The sequence below is a fragment of the Diabrotica virgifera genome, chromosome 3 (assembly GCF_917563875.1).
Source record: "Diabrotica virgifera virgifera chromosome 3, PGI_DIABVI_V3a".
Lineage (NCBI taxonomy): Eukaryota > Metazoa > Arthropoda > Insecta > Coleoptera > Chrysomelidae > Diabrotica > Diabrotica virgifera.
The window spans coordinates 24710535-24737066 of record NC_065445.1 but is presented as its reverse complement, the minus strand read 5'-3'; the positions used below and the strand labels follow the sequence as shown (position 1 = coordinate 24737066).

The 26532-nt window shown below is 32.7% G+C and overlaps 1 protein-coding gene across 1 annotated transcript in view; it reads right to left on the bottom strand.

The window, feature by feature from the left end:
• LOC114349512 (apoptosis inhibitor 5) overlaps positions 1–26532 on the bottom strand; it is a 39724-nt gene that overhangs the window by 1243 nt on the left and 11949 nt on the right. The window contains exons 3-7 of the mRNA XM_050647822.1: positions 25875–26201; positions 20649–20843; positions 11132–11329; positions 7171–7542; positions 4581–4743 (exon numbers count right to left, since the gene is read on the bottom strand). Of these exons, the coding sequence (XP_050503779.1) occupies positions 4581–4743; positions 7171–7542; positions 11132–11329; positions 20649–20843; positions 25875–26201 (1255 nt within the window). The remainder of the gene's footprint in view (positions 1–4580; positions 4744–7170; positions 7543–11131; positions 11330–20648; positions 20844–25874; positions 26202–26532) is intronic.

Below are 26532 nucleotides of genomic sequence, written 5' to 3'. Positions count from 1 at the left end.
TTTTTTTAGTATATTATAGGTTTATTCTTCAAGAATATCGATGTAATAATATTATTGCTAAACATGTAAGTGTCATTGTATACCGGGTGTAACAATGATAGTGTGTTTTTCCTCAAAGTTTGGAACACCCTGTGGAATATTCTAGCGTATATAAAATATTGAAATTAAAACTCAACTGTAGCCTTAGCCTTTCCTAACATTTTGCTTTTCGATTCAGTCGCTTATGTGGGATAATAAAAAGTTAGGTACTTTAACAACTAGCCATGTTATTTATCAATACAGGGTGTTTCTAAATAAGTGCGACAAACTTTAAGGGGTAATTCTGCATGAAAAAATAATGACCATTTGTTTTATAAACATATGTCCGCAAATTATTCGTTTCCGAGATACGGGATGTTGAATTTTATTGATGAAACCGGTTGAGATATGGAAATGAAATTTGGTAAGTTTTAAGACGTAGTTATTGCGCATTTTCTGGCATACAATTAAGAATTTTATATTCACCATTGGCGTGCATACGGGTAATATGACCGGGTAATATGACCCGTATGCCCGCCAATTGTGAATATAAAAGTCTTAATTGTATGTCAAAAAATGCGCAATAACTACCTCTTAAAATCTACTAAATTTTATTTGCATATCTCAACCGGTTTTAGAGCAATACATAAATCGTCAGTTTGTAAGAAAAAATTCAACATCCCGCATCTCGGAAACGAAGCATTTGCGGACATATGTTTATAAAGCAAATGGTCATTATTTTTTCATGCAGAATTACCCCTTAAAGTTTGTCGCACTTATTTAGAAACACCCTGTATTGATGAAAAACATGGCTAGTTGTTAAAGCACCTAACTTTTTTATTATCCCACATAACCGAATGAATCGAAAAGCAAAATGTTAAGAAAGCCTAAGGTTACAGTTGAGTTTTAATTTCAATATTTTATATACGCTAGAATATTCTACACTGTGTTCCAAACTTTGAGGAAAAAACACACTATCATTGTTACACCCGGTATACAATGGCAGCTAATCTGGAAAGCTCAACGTAGGTGGCGCTCGTGTAGTTGGAGGTCATGTCAACTTACGTCAATACTTCAAATCAATCTATTTCCAAGTAAATATTGCATATTTGTTTCGCTGTGTGAATTAAACTTGAGAAAATAAAATCCCTCAATGTTGTGCTGTGCATTTGTGCTCATCGAGAACATCAGGACACAGGTTTCCGAAAGATATTCTGATGAGAAAAAAGTGGATTGTAGCAATAAGAAGGAATAAATATGTGCCGAGAATAAATGCACGTATCTGCAATAAACATTTTGTTGAAACAGATTACGTATTGCCCCCAGATTCGACTGTAAAAAATAGAATACTTCACTATAACATTCAGATCAAAATTTATTATAAACGCACGGATTAAGATATGCAATTTTATATACATTCACACTGTTGCCACATCTACAATGACCTTTTATGGAGTGAACATGTAAAAAAATTTATATTTGAAGTAATAATATAGAAAAATGTGAAATACTAATTGTTAAATAATTCTCAAGTTCTCAATATTTTTTAGTGACTACCTAAAACATAACCTGACCAAACCTAACCTAGCGTCATCGAAAATAATATAAAAAAGTTAATATGTAACTGAACATTTTAGTGACATATTATCTTTAAAATATGCTTTAAAATGACTAAAACATAACCTGAGCAAACCTAACCTAATCGAAAATAATATAAACAAGTTAATAACTGAAAATTGAAGTAACCCAGTACCATTCAAATATTCTTTACTGACTAAAACATAACCTGATCAAACCTAACCCTAATTTTTTCCAATTTCACCTTAAATTTAAGGTCGCCTTTCACGTAGACAAACACCCAAATAATTATACTTAATTAAAATTAACACATTCTATATTTCCATAAGGAATTATAATTTTTTTAAATAAGACAACATTGCAGAATCAACTGCGCTCAACCCATGCTTAAACCAAATTTACACCAAATGCGCAACTGCCATGGCGGCCATATTTTGAAAATATCACATTTTTAAATAAGATAAACACAAAAATTAATGCTGAGCGCACTTAATTGTGAATTTTAAATTGATAAAAAAAGTAAGGCAGATCGCACATATCATATTATACACAGCTGTCAGACTCGTGTGGGGAGTGAATCAATACCAAATAAATACCCTCTGAGCTATAGAAATAAAACATTGAGACGATTATTAATATAGTTTATCATTCGATAAGTGCTTCCTTTTTCCAGTAACTCTCGCATCCCTTCTTAATTCGTTTTTTCAACGCACAAACAGTCTCCAAGATCCGTATATTTCGGCCATAATTTATTGTTTATTAAATCGTAATAAAAAACACCATATACAAACTTCACGAATAGTCAAAACTTTGACCTCCAACTACACGAGCGCCGCCAGGCGGGAGCAACGGCGTACATAGGTGCCATTACACTTACCTGTTTAGCAATAATATTATTACAGCGATATTCTTGAAGAATAAAGCTATAATATACTAAAAAAGTCACTCAAATCGGACAACAGGTTTAGGAAATACGAGACATCAAAAATGTCCCATTTTTAAGGTGGTGCGTTAATTTTAATGCTTAGTGTAGTAAGGTAAGCTAAAATTTTTGCATAGGGTCATCTAGTGGAAATTACTTGACTTCGTCAATTTTGACATTTCTGATGGTAAACAGCATTGATAGATTGAAAATCCGGAACTTGTTTAGCAGCAACAAATTTTCAAAACGATTTTTTTTATTTAGCTTAAATGCCTCGACAACTAAGGCCATTGGCACGGTACAGTTGATTTTGTAATCAAGTTATAGTGTAATTTGTAGTATGTGTGTTGAGTACATGTCTTGTTACTTAGTAAAGTCGATGAGACGCTAAAGTCGTTAGACTCCTCATAATTTGACTGCAGTCCATATGTTCAATCACGAATTAATCCATTAATTTGTAATCTCACATTAATCTTAACTTCCTAAATTTTTATGGTTTCACCTTGTATAATTGCGAAACATATCGATTAATAGCATAATTGGAGTTTATTCAACTTCCTGCCAACTGAATAAATTGCTAAATAGTGTTACAGTGGAACCCCAAAAATCCCAACTAATTGGGGGGACGTTCGGATTCCGAAAAGTTCGGATTATCCGAAAGTTAGCCTAACTAGTAATTCAAAGCTTTCATTGTCGTTGATTTTGAGTCGCAAAACGTTCTCGCAAGAGTGTGGACAATAATTTTGGACTCAAGTTGACTACGAGAGAACCAAAGTAAGTTTATGTTTAACCTGTATAAGCACTACATATTAAAGTACGTATTTATTTTTAAGAAATTTTAAATGTCAAAGTCCTATTAATCCTACATTGTTCAATTTTCTGGTTTTACTCTGTATAATAAACATGTTTTTAAGGTTTTATCTAGAATTTTTTAATTTTTTTCACTTTCCGTTGGTTTGGATTAGTGGGGTTCTACTGTATTTCTAATTGTACTTCCTAGTGTTGTAATCGCTTCCTCGTTTAAATTGTATTTGTAAGCTTTTAAAGTTCAAAGTTTTTGTTACTATGCAAAAGACAATAAACTTATTGATGAATCGTAGAATTTTGGTGAGATTATAAATTAGCAGTCCGGACTATTTTGGGTCGCAGTCTATTTAGAATAGTTACCTAATTAACAACTCTAGTGCGTAAATCGTTGTCTGAAGTTTGAAGTTGTTTACACTCAACAGAGTGTAATTATCAGTAGCTGTAAATTTAGGGCAGTTTATTATAAAATTTTGCTTAACCAACACCTGTAGTGTAATAGTTCAGTAGATGTCACTAAAAAATTTATCATCGTTTATCATCGAAAGTGAAAAACTGGAGGGAACTATGCACATATCGAAATGAGTGGAAGAAAATTGTAACGAAAACCAAGTCATACAACAAACTTTGACAACACACAAGTGGAATGCGGAGTGATTCACCGCAATAAGCGAATCAGATAGCTCTAAGTAAGCGCGGCAAGCATTCCATCCGGAATGAAAAGCCTTGATGATGAAGATGATGATCCTTGTGGGAACGCTACTCACTGGAGGGACCGAAGATGTTTGGATACAATTAGCATATCTTTGTAAAGGCAATGAAGTGGTCTGATTGCGAAATCAACTGTACCATATCAATGGCCTTAGTTATCGAGGAATTTAAGGTAGTTGTGTGTGTGTGTGGTTGAAAAAAAATGACTGCGGATTACTGGACCTGCCTAACCAATTTTTATATTTTGAGCTCATGAATTGCTGCACTTTTTTTTTAGTCTGGTTAACAAAAGGTGTTTAGTTTTAGTATTATATATATATTTTCTTTTTTATATACATATTTTTAATCAATTGGCGCCAAAAGTATCCACAAGTCAATCTTTCAGATGGACAACTTCTACCTATTGATATAATTCTTTTTTTCTCTCTCTTTCTTTTTTTATTCAAATTTTCTTTGGGTTTTTTTGTTTTTTTTTTCAAATACATATATACATATATTTTACAACATTTAAGGTAGTTAAAAAAATTTCTAACAAAGGTTTACTTACTGTAACTTTTGAAATTATTACTGAATTTCCCACTAGGTGGCGAGTACAACTTCATGCTTTCAGAACCTTTATTCGTTCGCATTTGCTTATTATTGGAAGCATTACTAGAGTCAAACTCTATAGGCGTATGTCTTTTTTGGGCAGTTGTCGGTTTTTCTTCCTCCTAAAAAAATATGAAGTGGCTTATTTTTTTTGATCACTTTAATATTTGGTATACCGCAGCAATACTAGAGCCACGCATTGTTGCCACGATGTAGGTATTACATTTAAAAAATCATTTTCTAAATATGGTACACTCGGTACTATGCTTTCAAAAAGGTAAGACAGAAAGCATATTTTATATCACTGTAGAATATTAACTGAGAAAATACATAAAGAAAATGAGGACTGATTTACCTCAAAACATAGATCTGGAGAGCTTAAGCGGTGTAACCCCTAAATAGGTCTGGATCGCGCGTACCAAAAAAAAGTTGATTAATAGCAAGCTGAAAATTTGTTAATAGCTTAACGGTGTCTAGTCGGACAAACTTTGATGTACGGGAACACTGGAACAGGGGAAGTTTTAATTGTGGAACAGTTTAAAAATTTGGAACGTCAGATTACGAAAACGTCCCAGTATTTTGTCGGACAGAACATCCAATTGATTTGTTACCTTTTCATTAAACTCTCATGCAAAAATCAGACTGCTATTACTAACCAATATGATTCCTGTCATTTGACATGTTCTTTGTGTTCCACTCGTTAAAATGCCCAGTTGGTGATAAACACCAGTCTGATTTTTGCATGAGAGTTTAATGAAATGTTAACAAATCAATTGGAAGTTCTGTCCGACAAAACACATGAACGTTTTCGTAGTCTGACCTTCCAAATTTTTAACCTGTTCCACAATTAAGACTTCCCCTGTTCCAGTGTTCCCATACATCCAAGTTTGTCCGACTAGACACCGTTAAGCTATTAACAAATTTTCAGCTTGCTATTAATCAACTTTTTTTTTGGTACGCCGGATTCAGAACTAAAAGGGGTGTTTAGTCACTCTATACAATGATGAGCGCGCTAATAACCGGCAAAATAACGCAAAAGATGGAAAACATAATATGTACACTGGGGTGCAAAATTAACCGGACACCTTAAAAATGAATCATTTTTGATTTCTCGAATTTCCTAAACCTGTTGTCCGATTTAAGGGATTTTTTAATATGTTATACAATATCGCTGTGTTAATATTGTTGCTAAACAGGTAAATTTTCATTCTACAGCGGGTGTACCAATGAAACTGTGTTTTTTTCTCAAATTTCGCATCACCCTGTGGAATATTCTAGCATTTATAAAATACTCAAATTGAAACCCAACTATAGCCTCATGTTTTCTCAACATTCTGTTTTTTGATTCATTCGCTTATGTTGGACCATAAAAAAGTTAGGTACTTTAACAATTACCCATGTTTTTCATCAATCAGGGGCTTTTTATATAAGTATGGCAAACTTCAAGGGACAATTTTACATGAAAAAAATATGACAGTTTGCTTTATAAACCTGTGTCTGCAAATGCTTCGTTTCTGAGATAGAGAGTGTTGAAATTTTTCTTACAAACTGACGATTTAATTATTGCTTTAAAACCGGTTGAGATATGCAAATCAAATTTGGTGGGTTTTAAGACGTAGTTATTGTACGTTTTTTACGTATAAGTAAGAATTTAATATTCACCATTGGCGCACATACGGGTAATATGAGCTGTCATATTACCCGTATGCGCGCCAATGGTGAATATTAAATTCTTAATTGCATGTCAAAAAATTTGCAATAACTACGTCTCAAAACCCACCAAATTTCATTTGCATATCTCAACCGGTTTTAAAGCAATAAATAAATCATCAGTTTGTAAGAAAAATTTCAACACCCTGTATCTCAAAAACGAAGCATTTGCGACATACCGTTTATGAAGTTATTATTTTTTCATGCAGAATTACCCCTTAAAGTTTGCCATACTTATTTAAAAACACTCTGTATTGTTGAAAAACATGGCTAGTTGTTAAAGTACCTAACTTTTTTATGGTCCAACATAAGCGAATGAATCAAAAAACAAAATGTTGAGATAACATGTGGCTATAGTTGGATGTCAGTATTTTATAAATGCTAGAATATTCCACAGGGTGATGCGAACTTTGAGAAAAAAACACAGTTTGATTGGTACACCCGGTATACAATAAAAATTTAACTGTTTAGCAACAATACTATTACAGCGATATTGTTAAAGAATAAGGCTATAGTATATTAAAAAAATCACTTAAATCGGACAACAGGTTTCGGAAATTGGAGACATCAAATATGGCCTATTTTTAAGGTGTCCTGTTAATTTTGCACCCCAGTGTATGTTGTGAAATAAAAAGAAACTAGAAGAGGTGGAAAATTATCAATAGAAACCTATAAATCTACATTATTTTGCTAATTTCCCACCTTTAGACGTATCAAACGAGCTTGGCAACTGTCACTGTGACAGGAGAATTTTATAAAATTAGTAAGACAGTGTAAGTAAGGTTTTTGGAAGTTCAGGTGAGGACTTGTAAAATTTGCAACAATATGCTAGAACTTACCTTCTTAGAACTAGTAGTGGCACTTCTAAATGACAACTGAACATTGCATTTATATATAGGAGTCGGATGAAGCAAATCTTTAATCAAAGTATTGATGTTAGCCAACACTACTGGCGCCAATTTAATTTTTTTGTCGTCCTTCTTTTCGCCTTCCTGCAACTTTTCGAGAGATCGTAAACATCCAGCCACTCCTCTGGAGAAGTAAGTCAGCCTAGATTTAAAATCTCTGAGCACGGCTGGATCAGCTGTCAGGAAATCGGGCGACTGTCTTGCTAGTCTGTGGAAGGCGTAGAGTAAACATTCTACAGAAGTGAAGTCTAAATTTGGCATTTTGTCTATATTTCCATCTTCTGGTGGTAGGGGCATGTACCGCTAAAAGAACAAACCATTCTTAGAACACTAACATCCAGTTTTTAAGCGAGTCTTCAGTAAAGGTTAATTATAATCTATATACTAAATGATCTATTATAAAGGCATTTTTAATACATTCTAGACCAGGGCGGATCTGTGAAAAAACGTCTATTTTTCGATGTGCGAGGTGGCATTCGGATTTTTGCAGATAAAGTTAGGTGACAACTTCAATAATTATAATTGACTTATGCTCCTTCTCAAATATGCCCGGAACATTTATAAAAAAATTAAAATATTTAAAAAATTCGAAAAACATCGACTTTTTTCTACTTTTTTGCGTATAACTTTAAACGATTCATTTTGGAACAAAGTCGTAAAGAAATAAAATAAACATAATTGAATTTTGTATGATAAACGACTGGTTAAAAATGTCTTAAATTATTACCCTTTCTGCAAAATAGCAATAAATACAAAATAAGGGGGCAAAATAAGCCAGTCTTTATTCAATGTTTTTCAACCACTTTGGTTGCACTTAAAACTTTCGTAAATCGTATAGAAAATTCTTACAATATACTTAAATCGTTCACCAAATTTTATTAAAATCGACTTGATAGATTTTGCAGAATAAATTTGCAATCTATTTTTTTTAAAGTTAAAATTTTTTAAAAAGTTTCTGGAGAAAAAGTAGACCATTTAGAAGTTTGCTAATTTTTTTACATCTAAAGAGGTTCTCTACCTATCTAATACACTTTACAGAATTAAAATCGGATTATTTAAGCGGCCTCAGCACTGTTTTAAAGTTATAAACAATTTTTTGGCTTATAAACAAATACACTGAGGGCGTTTGAGTTCGCATAAATTCATTTTCTCGAGAATAGGCGTCTCTGGAGATAAATCCTGAAACAGGTCGATTTTTATTTTTAAATTCTAATTTTTTGGTATATACAGAGTGGGCCAAATAAAAGTATCCACCTCGATATTTGGCAGTATTTATTTAATTTTAAGAAAATGACGAAACAGGTCGATTTTAGATCAAAGGGGGACACATTTTTACGGTATACATCTGTCATTTGTCAACCCCCTCCCTTCCACATCCCCCCCTTATTTTTAAATAGGGAATAAGGGTTATGTGCTAGCTCATTTGAAAGGTTATTCAATTCTCTATTCAGTAATATTAACATTGGCATAATTATTTGTACCAAGAAAATTATACCAATAAATTGTTATGTCCAAGAAAAATTATTTTAAATTAAATTAATTGACACAAAAAGAAGAATGTATGTAATTTATTTAACTCAAAATGCATTCTACTGCTGACAGAAAACGAAAAAAAAAAATGTTAATTTGATAAATAAACATTGTTTGTTGTTTAAATTCAATATTCAACCTACCAAGAGGCAGATGGGTGGCAGCTTGAACATTGAAATTAAGCAAAAAGCAATGTTTATTTATCAAAAAACATTTTTTTATGTTTTGTGACAGCAGTAGAATGTATTTTGAATTAAATAAATTACATACAGTACAACCTGCCATATCCGGACCTGTCATATCCGGACTCCCCATATCCGGACGGTTCTGCGCCGTCCGGATCCACCGAAATCTACCAAGAAAGGCAGTCCTGCTGTTGGACAACACACTAAAAGAAGAACTAAAAGATGGCGAAATAATGTATTATATAATCTATAAAACGTGTCTATCGACAAAAGTAATTGACGGCGTTGATTACTGAAATGTATGAAGGAGAAAACCTTTCAGAGACTGTAAAAGAAGTAGTGGTCTTGATATCCGGATTTTTTCATATCCGGATCGGTCTGTCGCCACATTGATCCGGATATTACATTCTTCTTTTTGTGTCAATTAATTTAATTTAAAAAAATTTTCTTGGACAACCTGTATAAATAATTATGTTAATGTTTGTATTACTGAATAGAGAATTGAATAACCTTTCAAATGAACTAGCACACGACCCTATTCCCTATTTAAAAATAAGGGGTGGGGTATGTGGAAGGGAGGGGGTTGACAAATGCCAGATGTATGTACCGTAAAAATGTGTCCCCCTTAGATCAAAAATCGACTTGTTTCGTCATTTCCTTAAAATCTAATAAATACTGCCAAATATCGAGGTGGATACTTTTATTTGGCCCACTCTGTATATCATACTAGTGACGTCATCCATCTGGGCATGATGACGTAATCGATGATTTTTTTAAATGAGAATAGGTGCCGTGTGATAGCTCAATCGAAAGGCTATTCAATTTTGTATTCACTAATATAAACATTAACATAATTATTTATACAGGGTTTGAATAAAAAAAAAATTTGAATTAAATTAATTCAAATATTTAGATTACGTCATCACACCCTGATGTATGACGTCGCTAGTATGATATTTATGCCAAAAAATTATAATTTAAAAATAAAAATAGATCTGCTTCGGGATTTATCTCCAGAATTGCCCATTCTGAAGAAAATGAATTTATTCCAACTCAAACGTCCTCACTGTATTTGTTTATAAGCCAAAACATTCTTTATAACTTTAAAACAGTGCTGAGGCCGCTTGAAAAATCCGATTTTAATTCTGTAAAGTGTATTAGATAGGTAGAGAACCTCTTTATATGTAAAAAAAATTAGCAAACTTCTAAATGGTCTACTTTTTGTTCAGAAAGTTTTTAAAAAATTTGAACTTTTTTAAAAAAATTTAGATTGCAAAATAATTATGCAAAATTATGTCGATTTTAATGAAATTTGGTGGACGGTTTAAGTATGTTGTAAGAATTTTCTAAGCGAATTATGAAGGTTCTAAGTGCAACCAAAGTGGTTGAAAAACATTGAATAAAAACAGTCTTTTTTGCCCTCTTATTTTCTATTTATTGCTATTTTGCAGAAAGGGTAATAATTTAAGACATTTTAAACCAGTCGTATATTATTCAGTCAGTCAGTCAGTGAAAAATCAACACCATATCCGTGGTGATATTTTCCAAATCGAACATTCGCTATCTTTGTCATACAACGCACTCAGTCGACCAGAATGTGGTGACAAACAAGGCTATTAAATATTTGATACGGCTTCAGGAATATTTTGAGTTGTTTATTAAATAATATTGATAGTGTATTTAAAACATACACAATTTATTTAACATGTGAAATTAATAAAACTTTATTTAATGTTTATTATTTATGGAAGATCCAAGCAGAGAATACACCAGGATATATTCTGTAATATAAGTATTTTGTTGTTAAAGATGTTCAAAAGTTATCTAAGCGTTCCGTACTAACAATATATTATTAAAATCACTTTTTCTCTTTTTATTAGTTTTTATTGTATAGTATATAAATTATTGTAATCAGGGCATACATAGTTAATAGTTAGTGAAAAAATAATCATATTAATTAACTGAATTAATAATTTAAGCGATTATGCAAGTAACGGTTATCCAAGAACATTCAAAAGCCATCTCTATGTTAATGACGACAATGTCATTGTCAATTAATGTTTACATCTCCATACCAGTGAGAATTTTACTACACGTAATTTGCCGTGTAAAGAAAGAAAAAGTAGGGTTATCCGTAAAATATTTGCGCCTACTGTCTTAACAAAAAAATACATTACCTTTAATTTATCAAAAATATGCACAACATATGACGAAGGTGTTTCCAATTTACCACAATAAGCAGATAGTGCAGCAAGTTGTTGTAAAAGCTGAGGCTGTACTGATTCTTCGCCATCTTTAATGTCAGCTAGCGCATCCCATTTTGATAATACTTCTTGACAGTAAAATTTTACAAACTCTGTTGACTCAACCGATGCCTGAAATAAAGAGTATTTCAAATGCATATTATTTTAATACAATACTATCTAATCTTATAAAATCCTCTTGCGACAAGTCACGCTGTGTCCAGTACGGTTTCGATATGTAAACATTGAATGACGTTTAATAAACGTCATCTTATTTTGTTATATCTTTTTTATAACAGCTCCAGAATGACTGAATCGAATTAGCTTATTTCGATTTTAAAACATTTGTAGAAGTCCAAGGAAGGTTTAAAAGGTAAGAAAATGTGATGAAACTGTAAAAAAATACTAAAAACAACAATGTTATTGTCGTATACACACAGTTATATTATACTCCTTTAGATTTACGTCACTAAAACTGCAGCTAACTTCGGTTCTATTTACTTTTTACGTTTCTCGTGAAATCCATGCTTTTAGCACTTTGTTTGATCAATCTAAATATGGTATTTAGAATTTTTTTACTGAACATTTTCGTTTTTAACATTTTCATTGTATTTTTGCTTGATTTCGGGTATTACTTGGTTACCTATTCGAGCGTTAAAATCCCCCAGTATTATCATCTTCCCTCTAACTTGACCTGCGGGCAGCATCATACCAGTATGATATAAGACTGTTAAACTATGTACTTATACAGGGTGTTTCATTGGGAAATTAACATACGTTAACGGTAGAAAGAGGACACTTAATCGGTCTCAAAAATATCATACTTAATGGGTGTTACTTCATTCATAACAAAGATACTGGGTGTTTTATCTATTTTGCCATTTTCTTATTTGGTTCATAACTTTTTAACCACACTGTATATTTATTTTATATTTGGCAAGCAAATATTCTTTAAGGTGTACAATCAATTAATTTATTTACAATTGAAAAAAATCCAGGTCCGGATTAAAAAATATTCCGACCCAAAAACAACACACTGTACATTAAATTTTTTTAAGATGGATTTTGCATTTGAAAAGAGGACGAAAAACTAAATTTAGTGGTGTACTTTGAATTTTCAACAAAATGATTTTTCTTGTAAAATTTTGAATTTGAATTCTGAAATTATGCGAATTGCGAGAGCTCTAACTAGAAAAAAATTGAAATACGACTTACAACTTGTTAAACACACTGTATAGGGTGAGGCAGATAAAGGGCATATTAGAAATATCTCGAGAACTAAAGGTAACTGAATTATGAAAATTGGAATAAGAGGGTTTTGAAGACTGGTCTATTTAATGAAAATATTTTCATCTACTTGGTACTTCCGGTTATACCGGAAGTTGCATATAACTTCGTTTTTTTAAATGGGACACCCTGTATATTTTGACATTTTTGAATTCTCCTCGATCTCGTCTTTCTTAAAATATAATATTTTGTAACATTATACAGGGTAGGTTAAAAGCTAATTACGTTTTCTTATTAATTTCGTAGCAATATTCACACCCTGTAGGATTGTAGTAGTTTGACATAATGAACTCTATTTATGTTCAAATGATTTTTAATATAGTCTGCTATTATTAACAATTATTAGTATAGCTAAATTTTTAATTTTAGTATACAGGGTGGGTCTAAACTCGGAATGAGTATTTTCTGAGTTTTCTTAAATGGAACAACCTATATTTTAGTATTGTAATGGAAGGACATTTCATGGTACTTTTTTATTTCTTAAGCATTCCCTATACCTAACTGCTTTAATTTGTGCTTAATTGTTAACCGCACCAACAATCTTAACTTCGATGGTATTTTGACAGTTCAGCCATTATTGGCAATTTTAAGTATCAGTCTAGATTAATATCTATTTATTTCCAAAAAATTATTTGTGATTGAATATTTTCACGGCCAACCTAATACAATTTCACATATTTTGTGATGCAATTAATGTTTTGTTTGAATCACCAATAACTCACAAATTAAAGCAGTTAGGTATAGGGAGTGCTTAAGTAATTAAAATGTACTATAAAACAACATTTCATTACAATACTAAAATACAGGGTGTTCCATTTAAGAAAACTCAGAAAATACTCATTCCGAGTTTCGACCAACCTTGTATACTAAAACGAAAAATTTAACTATACCAATAATTCCTAACAATAGTAGACTATATTAAAAATCATTTGAACATAAATAGAGTTTATTATGTCAAACTACTACAAGCCTACAGGGTGTGAATATTGCTGCGAAATTAATAAGAAAACGTAATTTTCTTTTAACCTACCCTGTATAATATTACAAAACTTTATATTTAAAGAAAGAAGAAATCAAGGACAATCCAAAAATGTAAAAATTTACAGGGTGTCACATTTAAAGAAACGAAGTTACAGTCAACTTCCGGTATAACCGGAAGTAGCAAAGGGACCAAAATATTTTCATTAAATAGTTCACACCTCAAAACCCCTGTATAACAATTTTCAGGATTTCCTTACCTTTAGTTCTCGAGATATTTCTAATAGGCCCTTTATCTGCCTCACCCTTTATATTTATATTTATTTTATATTTAACATCCAATATTATTTAAGGTGCCCAATCAATTAATTTATTTAAAATTATAAAAAAGTCCAAGTCCGAATTAAAAAATATTGGAAAAATGTTCCGACCCAAAAAAACCGTTTAATTTTTTTTTTAAATGGATCTTGTATTTACAAAGATGATGAAAACCCAAATTTAGTGGTATACTTTTGAGTTTTCGGCAAAATGATTTTTCGGTTAAAATTTTGAATTTGAATTCTGAAATTATGTGAATTGCGAGAGCTCGAAGTAAAAAAAATTAAAATGTGACTTAATTTTGATTAATACCATTTTTTAATCTAAATTGGTAAAATGTTAACATTGTATATAGTATTTTTTTGTTATGGCGACAAATAATTCATAACAAATATTCACCTTTAATAATGAATGAATAAATAATAAAGAGCCCACAAAAAATACATAACTTCAATCAACAAACTATTTTAAAAATTAAAAAAACGGAAAAAAATTGCTGAAAAATAACTTTTGGATATCTAAAATCAAAAGTTTATAACGAGGTAATAAATAGTAGGGAAGAACTTCTTGACCGTATTCGAGACGCCTTCCAAAAAATGAAGAATAACCCTGACGAGATTAGGGAAGTCACTCAGACAAATAACAAAAAGAGCAAGACTTTGTCTTCAAAATGGTGGTGGCCATTTTGAACAATTACTATAGTTTTAATAATTTTTTTTTTAAGTTTTCTGTTTTTTTTTAACTTTTAAGATAGTTCGTTTATTAAGGTTATGTATATTTGTCAGTTTATTATTTTTATCTTTATTATTTACTCTTTATTATTTATTCATTAATTATTTAAGGTGAATATTTGTTATGAATTATTTGTCGCCATAATAAAAAACACTGAAATGTTAATATTTTACCAATCAAAATTAAATAATGGTATTAATTAAAATTAAGTCACATTTTAATTTTTTTTTTACTTCGAACTCTCGCAATTCACATACAGTAGAACCCCGCAAATCCGAACCCCGCAAATCTGAACTTTCGGCAAATCCGAACCAACGGAAAGTGAAAAAAAATTTTAAAAATTCAAAATAAAAATTTAAAAACATGTTTATTACGTGAGAAAATAATTACGTAAGATGCTAGCTACAGTATTAAACACTGCAACACTAATGGGTGAATAAACGCGTCGAGTTAGACTAAACACAATCAATAAAGGAATGTGCATAATACACATTTCCCATGGACTATGAACGAAAACATTGAAAAAGATAATAAACATGAGAAACATAGTGTAATCAATATCCAGATTACAAATTAAATGAATCATTTACATGGCCGAATTCCCATGTCCTGTGACGAAACAAAACTACTGGCGTTAGCGATTTAATATTTCAGTGATCTAAATATCTTTCAGCTTTAGAATATTGGAGGCATAAACGTGCGGATAAAGTTTCATAAAGGGATCGGTGGTAGTCCAAATCTTTTAAAGATCATCTTCGTTAGCTTCTTAGGCTAACTTTAGGATAATCCGAACTTTTCGGAATCCGAACAGGCTGTCCCCCCAATTAGTTCGGATTTGCGGGGTTCTACTGTAATTTCAGAAGTCAAATTCAGAATTTTACCCGAAAAATCATTTTGCCGAAAATTCAAAATATACCACTACATTTAGTTTTTCATCCTCTTTTTAAACGTACAATCCATTTAAAAAAAAAATAATGTACAGGGTGTTTTTTTGGGTCGGAACATTTTTTAAATATTTGTTAAACCGCACCTGGATTTTTTATAATTTTAAATAAATTAATTGATTGGGCACCTTAAATAATATTGGGTGTTAAATATAAAATAAATATACAGTGTGTTTAACAAGTTGTAAGTCGTATTTCAATTTTTTTCTACTTAGAGCTCTCGCAATTCGCATAATTTCAGAATTCAAATTCAAAATTTTACAAGAAAAATAATTTTGCCGAAAATTCAAAGTACACCACTAAATTCAGTTTTTCATCCTCTTTTCAAATGCAAAATCCATTTAAAAAAAAATAATGTACAGGGTGTTGTTTTTGGGTCGGAACATTTTTCCAAGATTTTTTAATCCGGACCTGGATTTTTTTCAATTGTAAATAAATTAATTGATTGTACACCTTAAAGAATATTTGCGTGCCAAATATAAAATAAATATACAGTGTGGTTAAAAAGTTATGAACCAAAATAAGAAAATGGCAAAATAGATAAAACACCCAGTATCTTTGTTATGAATGAAGTAACACTCATTAAGTGCCGGCGCAAATTGATCCTAAGCGAACACAACCTGGCACCGGCGGGGTGCGTAGAGAGTTCTGCGCATCCTATATCAGTGAATACAGTGCCAGGTCTACACATGCGAACGTTTGCCATCGAAACACAGTTTTCTGGTGTCGTGGGACGCGTGACTCAATTCTCAGATGTGGTTTTGGTTTCGAGATGGACGTAGAGAAGCTAATAGAACTCGTTCGGAATTACCAGTCTGATTTTTGCATGAGAGTTTAATGAAAGGGTAACAAATCAATTGGAAGTTCTGTCCGACAAAATACATGGGACGTTTTCGTAGTATGACGTTCCAAATTTTTAACCTGTTCCACAATTAAAACTTCCCCTGTTTCAGTGTTCCCGTACATCAAAGTTTGTCTGACGAGACACCGTTAAGCTATTAACAAATTTTCAGCTTGCTATTAATCAACTTTTTGTTGGTACGCGGGATCCAGGCCTAGAAATACAATGTCACAAATGATGGCGTAATCTCTTTTCTGTAGGTATAAAAATTTTGTAAATATCATTCATTTCTTAAATCTACACAACATTATCATTAAAAATGATTCATTACTAGAAACAGTTACATCTGTGAATATCGCATATCCTCAAATAAAATGTGTCATCATACCGGGCTTGTACATGCATCAACAAAATATGTAGACGAGATATAAATATATGTACTAATAGGTAAGCAGTTTTTGCAACGACAATCAAATCACAATCAGTGTTGTTTATAGTAATAGTATCGGCATCGGCTGATAAAATAATTAGTTTTTAGCAAAGTTCGCACCTTTCGGGACACTGACGTACATAAAAGCAAATTTGTTAATTGTTGAGAAAACGTAGGCATTTAAAGTTTTAAAAGGTACAAATGAGATGCAAATTACAAGAGGAAGTAGAAATCTATTGTCCACAGTCTTAGTTATTAGGATTTTAGGATTAGAATTTTTCTTAAACATCACCTCAAAGCTTCCTTTTCTTTATTCATTCTTCTCAAGACCTCGACGTTTGTGACTCTCTCCGTCCATGATATTCTCAAGATTCTGCGATACATCCACAGTTCAAATGCCTCTAATTTTTAGGTATCAATCTTTTTCAGCGTCCTTGACTCCATTCCGTAGAACAGCACAGAAAGTACGTAACATCTCATCAGGCGAAGTTTCATTTCAAGGCTCAAATCTTCCACAGAACACTCTCTTTATTTTAGTGAATATGGATCTGGCTTTTTCTATTCTTATTTTGATTTCTGCTGAGCTATCGTTGTCATTTATAAAAGTGCCTAAATATTTGTATTTGCTAACTCGATCGATAATTTCATTGTGTAAATATAAATTTTGGACATTTCGTGTTGATTTCGATATTACCATAAATTTAGTTGTCTTTATGTTCAAAGATAGTCCATATTCTTCGCTGCAGTCGCTGCTATCTTATTCACCAATGTCTGTAGCTCTTCAAGTGTTTCTATCAGAACGGTGTCGTCGGCACATCTCATACCTATGGATTGCTCAGAGAGTATTCTATTCATTACGTCTTCGAAATAGAGATTAAACAGGGTTGGTGACAGTATACACCCTTGTCTCACACCTCGCTTTATTTCAATTTCTTCAGTGGTATTATTCTCTACTCTCACTACTGCTTTCTGATTATAGTACATATTTGCTATTAGTCGGATATCTCGTTTATCTAAATTCTTTTCTGCCAGGAGTCTGATTAGATGATCATGCCGCACTTTATCAAAGGCCTTGTTATAATCTATGAAACACATCAGATACAGATACATCAGTATTTTGTACTCAGTATCTACCACTGAGACCCGGTATCAAAAGTAACCGTTACACGTCCGCACTGATTTTGCCCGTCCCTCTATTCGTTGCAGAGACAGCCAACGGTTGGGTTTTGTTGTGAACAATATGCGGTGCGCTAGAAAAATAACTACACAGGTCACCCGTCCCGCCGGTGCCAGGTTGTGCTCGCTTAGGTTCAATTTGCGCCGGCACTAAGTCCCGGAGATTATAATTATGACACATTATGGAACTCCTTATTTTTCAAATAATATGCTCTTGTAAACGCATAACTTTGATTTATTGGCTAAACTTACATTAGATACGTCACAAGAAATTTAAAATAATTAACATGTACTAAATTCACTGTTTTAATCAGATATATTATATTCCCTACTATTGCAATAAAATATTAAAACGAATAAACGAAAACTTGTTGAGTAGTGCTACAGCAAAGCAATAAAATGTGATTCAGAAAGATAGTGTAAAATATATCGCCGCTTATCTGGTTCGTTGGTATTAAAGTTATCAGCATTTAATTGCAAAGCGGTCTCTTAGCTGGAGAAAATACTAGTAATTACCATCCGTATTCATTTCAGATACTTCCATCTCGCAAACAAAAACACGTAAAAATTAACATCTGGCGCTGAGTCACCCGTCCCAAGCCCAAGAAAACTGTACGTCGATGACAAACCTTCCCAAGCTCGACCTGCGAACGCATGAACTGATAGTAGGATGCGCAGAACGCTCTACGCAGTCCGCCGACGCAGGTTGTTTCTGGCTTAGGTTCAATTTGCGCCGGGGTTTAGTATGGTATTTTTGAGACCACCTAAGTGTCCTCTTTCTACAGTTAACGTATGTTACTTTCCCAATGAAACACCCTGTATTACAGTCAAGTAGCCTGTATCCAAATTGGAGATAATCCTACTGAAAAAACACCCATCAAAGACGGAGTATGACAGGGTTGTGTTCTGTCACCCAGTATTTTTAATCTATACTCCAAAAAATCTTTAGGGAGGCTTTGGATGACAGACAAGAGGGAGTAAGACTAGGAAAAGAAGTAATCAACAATATCAGATAGTCTGACGACACTGCTGTTCTTGAAGACATTTTACAAGATCTCCAGACATTAGTAAATCTAGTCTATAAGGCCTTAAAATTAACATTTCAAAGATAAGATGGATGGCAATTCTTCTTCTTATGCTTGTTGTAGATCTGTTAATTCCGACGTTGAAGTATTTCTTGAGAGGTAGACTGCCAGCTATCTCTCCATCTTTTTGGTGGTCTCCCCGGTGGAGGCTTGCCTGCTGGTTTTCCTTCTAGAGCAATTCTTGGTAGTCTGCGCTCCTCTATTCTTTTTACATGACTGAACCATTCTCTTCGTCTTTGCCTGCCCCATCTGACTACATCTTGCACGCCACATTGTTCACTGATGATGTTGATTCGTATTCTATATCTTCTTGTCTTCTCTGCTATTGCTCTTAGTGTCTTCATTTCGGCTGTTCGTAGCATGCTTTTGATTTTATTGGCGTCTCTTGATTCAATGCCATAGGTCATAACAGGTCTGATGCAAGTTTTATAAATTCTAACTTTGCTGTCCATTCTCATATATGGGTTATTCCAGACCACATCTCTCAAACATCCGGACAAGACAGCGGCCTTGTTAATTTGTCCTCTTAGGTCTCTGGCTGGGTCATGATAACTTGATAACTCTACACCTAGATATTTGAACTGGTTTAGCTGTTCTATGGGTTTCCCCTCTACCATTAGCTTGCATCTAATTGGGTCTTTCGCAATGGTAATGCATTTTGTTTTCTGCGTGGATATGTTTATGTTGAGTCGTCGACATGCTTGATAGAATCGATAAAGTTGTCTTTGTAGGTCATCCTCGTCCTCTGCGATCAGGGCTGCATCATCCGCATAGCACACTATACTGATTCTACTGTGGCCGAGTCTGTATCCTAGTTGTAGCGATTCCACATCTTCTATTATTTCATCCATTAGCATATTCAATAGAAATGCGTCCGTCGTCGACGTGTCTTTTCTGAATCCTTGCTGTTCTTCTCTGTCCTTTATATGTGATTCCAATTTATCCTTGAGTATGCCTGTGAATAACTTCATTGTCGTATTTAAGAGAGTTATTTCTCTGTAGTTGTCCGGGCATGATTTTTGTCCTTTCTTAAAAATCGGTATTGTGATACTGGTGTGCCAATCATGTGGTATCTCTGCTCTGTCTAAGATTTTGTTAAACAATGTTGTGAGACAATTAGTGAGTTTCTGACCGCCGCCGTATTTCAGCAGTTCGTTCGGTATTCCATCACTACCTGGCGGTCGTCTATTCTTTAAGATCTTCATTCTCGCTTCTACTTCAGTTTCTTTAGTGATATACCTGTCTTCTGTATTGTAATCGTGTTCGTCATTGGCGTCTTCACCTTTGTAGAATTCTCTGAAATATTTTTCCCATGTCTCAGTTGGTATCCCCTTTGTTTGTACAAATTCAGTTACTGGTTTTTTTCTGTTTTTTAGCATTTTCCAAACTTTCCTCGGATGGCAATTAGAAAGATTAATATAGATCAAGGTCTGCTTTCTCTTAATGGAGAGGAGACGGAACATGTAAACCATTTCAAATACTGTGGCAGATGGTTAAATGTAAATTGTGACTCTGATGAAGAGATAATAACTAGGATCGAAATATTAGGTAAAGCTTTTATGACCTGGAAACCAGTTTTATGCAAAGTAAACCTGTCACTGCATATTCGTAAGAAGCTCCTGCAATGTTATTTGTGGAAGAAGATTCAAAATATACTTACACTGAAAAGTGGCAAAGCATGTTCGGTACATATTATCAGTCGATGACAGTTGTTCTCTTCGACATCAAACTCTTGGTCAAGTTTTGCTCTCTGTTCTATTGCATTAAGCAATTCCTGTTGCCCAGTCGTTGTTTGTGTGAGTTTAGTGGTTGTTAAAAATGATATTACAGTTAAAAACTCCGTAACAGTGGAATCCTGAAATAAAACCCAAATTATTTATAATAAGACATAAATTTTTGTCCCAAAGGGGAAACATTTTAACAACTTTTGACACCCTGTTAGCAGCTCAATCGGTCAAGCTATTTATCACATTCGCCATTGTGATTTAGGAATTATACAATGTGTATCAAAAAGGCAGGTAATAAATTAAATCACATATTCTGGGACCAAAAATAGTTCTATTTTCTCTAAAAAAGTTACTGCCCTTTGAAGTTACAAAATAAAAATCGATTTTTCCAATATGTTTATTGAAAACTGTTAAAAGATTTTATATGGAAAATAGACATGTGGCATTCTTATGGCAGGAACATCTTAAAAAAAAATAACAGTGAAATTTGTGCACCCCATAAAAATGTCATGGGGGTTTTGTTCCATTAAACTCCGTAAATAACCCCCCCCCCCAAAGCCACGAAAGCGCTGGGAAGACACAGTAAACAGCGACGCACAAGACCTTTTAGGAGTCCGTGTATGGAGAAGAGCAGCCACAGACAAGTAAGGGTGGAGGCAACAAATGAAGGAGGCCAAGGCTCAATTTGGGCTGTAGTGCCGTAGAAGAAGAAGAAGAAGAAGAAACCCCCCAAATGTTTGTGTATGTTCCAATTAAATTACTATTGTGGTAAAGTTTATTTAGCAGTAAATGGTTGACTTCAATTAGTGCGGTCGTAAATATTATTAAATTTATCTGACTTGGCCCATTGTTAAGACCGGTTCGGAGCGATAAGCAAACGAGGTAGACAGAGTTGGTCTTTTGGCAATTAACACCGACTAGACGGTACTCCTATAATAAAGCAAAGGATCCACAAAATTTACAACAATTACAACGACAAAAACAAAACGGATGTAAAATATATTGCTTTGCCTTATATACCCGAAATTAATGTTTTCAAATGAGTTTTAAAATAAATTAAATCTATTTTAATTGCTAAGATGATAGAAAAACAAACATTCAAACATATTTAAATTTTACCTGAAATCGGGCCTTTTATACTATTATCGGTTAACCCAGGACGTTTATAGTCGGTACTATTTGAAGTCAACCATTTACTACTAAACAAACTTTACCATTAGTTAAACACATTGTTTTTAAAACTTTTTTGCCTCTTAGTACTTTTTCGAAAATCCAGTTTTTATTGAGATATTTTGAACATTTGTGAAATCCACTGTATATTTGTAAATGGTTAATATAAGTAAGATTACAAAGACCGGGTAATAATATTAAGAACACAATATTCTATAATCTTACTATCATAGAAATATGTGGTGACTTTTACAAATGTTCAAAATATCTCCATAAAAACTGGCTTGTCGAAAAAGTACTAAGAGGCAAAAGGTTTTAAAAACAATGTGTTTAACTAATGGTACCACAATGATAATTTAATTGGAACGTACACAAACATTTAGGCGGTTTTAAGGGAGCCAAACCACCATAAAATTTTTATGAGGTATACAAATTTCAATTTTATTTTTTTAAGATGTTCCTGCCATAAGAAAGCCACATTTTCAATAAAAAATCGCTAATAGTTTTTGATATACATATTGAAAAAGTCTATTTTCGTTTTGTAATTTCAAAGGACTGTAACTATTTTTATGTGATCATTTATACTAAGGTAAGTTAGGTTTAAGGTTCAACCAAACTATTTTTGGTCCCAGAATATGTGATTTAATTTATGACCTGCCTTTTTGTTACACATTGTATAAACTCCTGGTGAATTTCATGGGTATTGAAGAATTCATCCATAGAAAAAAGTGTTGTGTGATTTGGTAGAATGCGATCTTACCCTTCAAAAAATATGCCACGTATTTCAGCACCTGTTTAATTGGAAGGATACTACAAATCTGGCCTCCACATAAGTGGTCTGTAGCTTCTACATGATAGGTGTGAAATTTTAAACATTCTTGCTGTTGATTGGATAGGAAGAGTGGCATAATCTATCCTCCATGCTAGGTACATCATAGCCTCCATAAGGTACTTCCAATATTTAATATTTTATTTATTCAAGTGGACAATAAAGGTAAAACACAAACAACTTTTGTTTCTTACTTATTTATTTAAACAATAATGTGACATTTTACATAGAAATTTGAGTAATTTGGATTAAATAAATGTTTACTTGTCGAATTTTTCCACCGTCTGCACACAACAGCTGAACGGAGCCATTAGACCTAACAACAAAACGTGAAATAAAATGTGTATTTTAAAACTGTTGGATAAACAGTACCTACAATCAGAAAAACTTACCTTTAAAAAGGTACTCGATTATGAAATAACAAAAATATCAAAAAACACGACTGAATATCAGCTTTTTATGGTGACACAAACACATCACATAACCGACCATATAAAATAACTGAACGACAACGAACGAACGAACACGAACACAGATTACAGATTCACAGATAGCGCAGGATTTGTCAAAAGTCATGTTCCACCAATCACAAGGCCGACATCAGCGCCTCTGACTAAATGAAAGGAAAATAAATACGATTACATGTTTTTTATTAGAGTGAGCGGGGCATGAATTCATCGCATTTACCAAGCATATTGGTGATCATTTATTGGGACCGTGCAAGTTCGGAAAAGCAACACCTGGTTTCATAGCTCAGCAACATTTTTAGCACTTTTAAATTATATTGGCCAATTATATTAGTCCTGGTTGCTGGTTTATTGTCAAGGCCATAGCCCAAAAAAAATTATAAGAAGAAAAAGTAAGACTGATGTTATTAAAAGGTAAACAATTGTACAGCTGGTTCCTAAAAAAACTGATACAGTATTTCTCATGATCATCTTTCAGTGCGTCACAGTTTTTCGATTTCTTTCTAACGCATTAAATTGTATGTGACAGAAAAAAAGGCACGTCGGTGATTACATTTCGTCGGTGACATTTTTATAACATTTATTCTACTTATTCTAGTTGTCGATAGATGGCGCCATAATAAAAAAATAATTTTTTTAATTAGATAATAATATTACAAATATAATCTGTATAATTTATAAGACTATACAAATCAAAGAAAATACCATTTTATAAATGCAAGAAACACATTTGATTTGTTTTTATTCCAAATTGAAAATAAAATGTGACAACTGTCAGATTTAACTAAAATGTCATGTTAGAATAAATGTCATAAATGTGTATTATCACGGACTTACCCTTTTTCCTATCATTTGTTACGCACTGAAAAATGATCATGAAAAGGACAATACGACTCTAAGTAAGATTTGATTATTTTGAGCAGTGTATTTGATTGGTCTGACATTAAATTATATTTATTATGACAGACAAATAATAAAATAAACAAACAACAAACAACTGATTATCAATGTCTAAATTTTGATAATATTTTGAACTCCTGCATTTTATAAAGAGTAATAAATGATAGTTTTTATATAAAATAGGGTTGTTGTTATTATTTTATTAAGGAATAAAACAAACGACTTAACTCAACAATATATAAAAGCAAGAATGTTAAACAAATTAAAAGATAACTGGGCACTATCAGAGGCAGCAAAACATTTTAACCTAAGCAGAACCACAGTTTTTCTATTAATAAAAAATGGAGAGAACAAGAAACTCTCGAAACAAAGCGAGGGTCTGGAAGACCAAAACTATACTAAATTTAGGTATGTAAAAATAAAATTAACTAAGACGCGATGCTTTAATTCTGCGCCAAGTTGTTTGCTTTTCTTCCCGGAAACTGTGACATAATTCTTGCAGTTTTCGCATCTTCAAAAGGATTCTCTTCTAATCGCTCCAAAAGCGTACAATCTTCATGAGCGGTAGATATTTTTGGTCTTCTAGAACCTTGCTTTCTTTCGAGAGTTTCTTGTTCTCTCCATCTTTTATTAATATTAAAAACTGTTGTTCTGCTTACGTTAAAATGGTTCGCTGCGGCAGATAGTGACCAACCATCTTCTTTTCGTTACAATTCTTGCTTTTAGTTCTTTGCTAACATGTGGAGCCATTTTTTGAGGTTGAACAGAATAAGTTACATATCTGACAAATTTTAAGATTTGGCAGTGACAGTGACAGTATGCAAATAATAAGTATTTATCCTTCAAGATACACTGCTCAATTTTCTACAAAATACGCTTCAAGAGTTGTATCAGTTTTTTTAGGAACCAGCTGTATGTAGTAAATAAAAAATTAAATTTACTTTTATATAATAATTGCATATCATCTCAACATTGTGGAGCAACATATAATTTTTCTTCTTCAATGACAGTGGGTATGAAATATACATCAATTTGACTTTCAATTGACAATATGAATTATTTAAGAAAGTTGCACGATTTCTTCGCTATTCGCGCACGATCGTTTCTCGTATCCCCTCCAAGTATTTGCACACAGCGAATAGTAATAAGTAACAGATAAAAATGTGTAATAACCGATTTATCACATTTACTGCAACATAATACTCTTTAAAATCAAAATACAGTAACACCTCCGTTAACCGAAATAATTGGGGGGAAGCCGTTTCGGATAACAAGAATTTCGGTTAAAAATAACATTGCTTTTTGTATTCTTCTTGTATCAGATTGCATAGTATTCTTGGTCAAAGTTGGTATGTATTAAAAATACTATGAGGTGATATCGTAATGTGTTGTATATTTAATTGCGTTCTTTAGTTGTATGAAAGCAAAGTTAACAATGTTGACAAATTAACATCGATTTGTTTCCGTTTTTAGATAGAATTACTTTTTATTGCCGAAATTATTGAATGAGTCAGCCGTTTCGGTTAACAGAGGTTTTACTGTAGACATGTTTCAGCATTTTCAAAAAATCTTTACATACAGTGTTTCACATAATATATAGCACGTCCCTCTGAAGGGGAATAGGAACCTGGCGGAGAAGTGTGATGGATGAGGAAGACGGGGGGGGGGGGGCATTTTGAGGAAGCCATGCCTCCACATAGGGTTGTAAAGTCGGAAAGGCAGTTATTTTCAGATAAGTCTAATGTGCATTCTACATGAAAAAACCCACATGTTGAAGAAAAATAGATGATTACCTCTAATATTTTTTTCCCTTTCTCTATAAGTAAATCCATACATATTGCTGTAATATTTGGATCCAATGTTACAAGCTTCTTGTATATGTATTTAACCACATCCTCTCTGGCACTCGGCTTATTAAGTTTAAATATGTAAACAAATAAAACATTTAATGTTTTTTCTGGGTATGCCCTGAATACTTGACTCAAAGAATTACAAGTAACATTAAATTCTTGTTGTTCTAATACCATCATTAATTGTATAAGAATATCAGCTATTTTGTGGACAAGTCTTTTAGATTGTTTGCATATTGTAGGTAATACCCTAATTCCACTTATTCGTGTCTGTAACAAAAGGAAAAAATAAATATATATGTAGTAATAACGGGGAAGAATTATTAATAGCATTTCTTAGAATTTAACACACATAACATATCAGCCCTCAACCTGTAGTTCTTCTGTAGCAATGTTAAATTGAGACATTTTTACATTTACATAAGAAATTCGGCTTCGATGAAAAACTGTTGGTACAAGCACCTTCTGATTTAACAGTAATTCTTCTTTCAACTATATATAAAATAGTTAAAAATGTACCCTAAGATGTGATGTGACTACAAATTAATGTGCAAGACCTATAGATACTTCACTATAAACTACTGAAAACCACAATATAAAA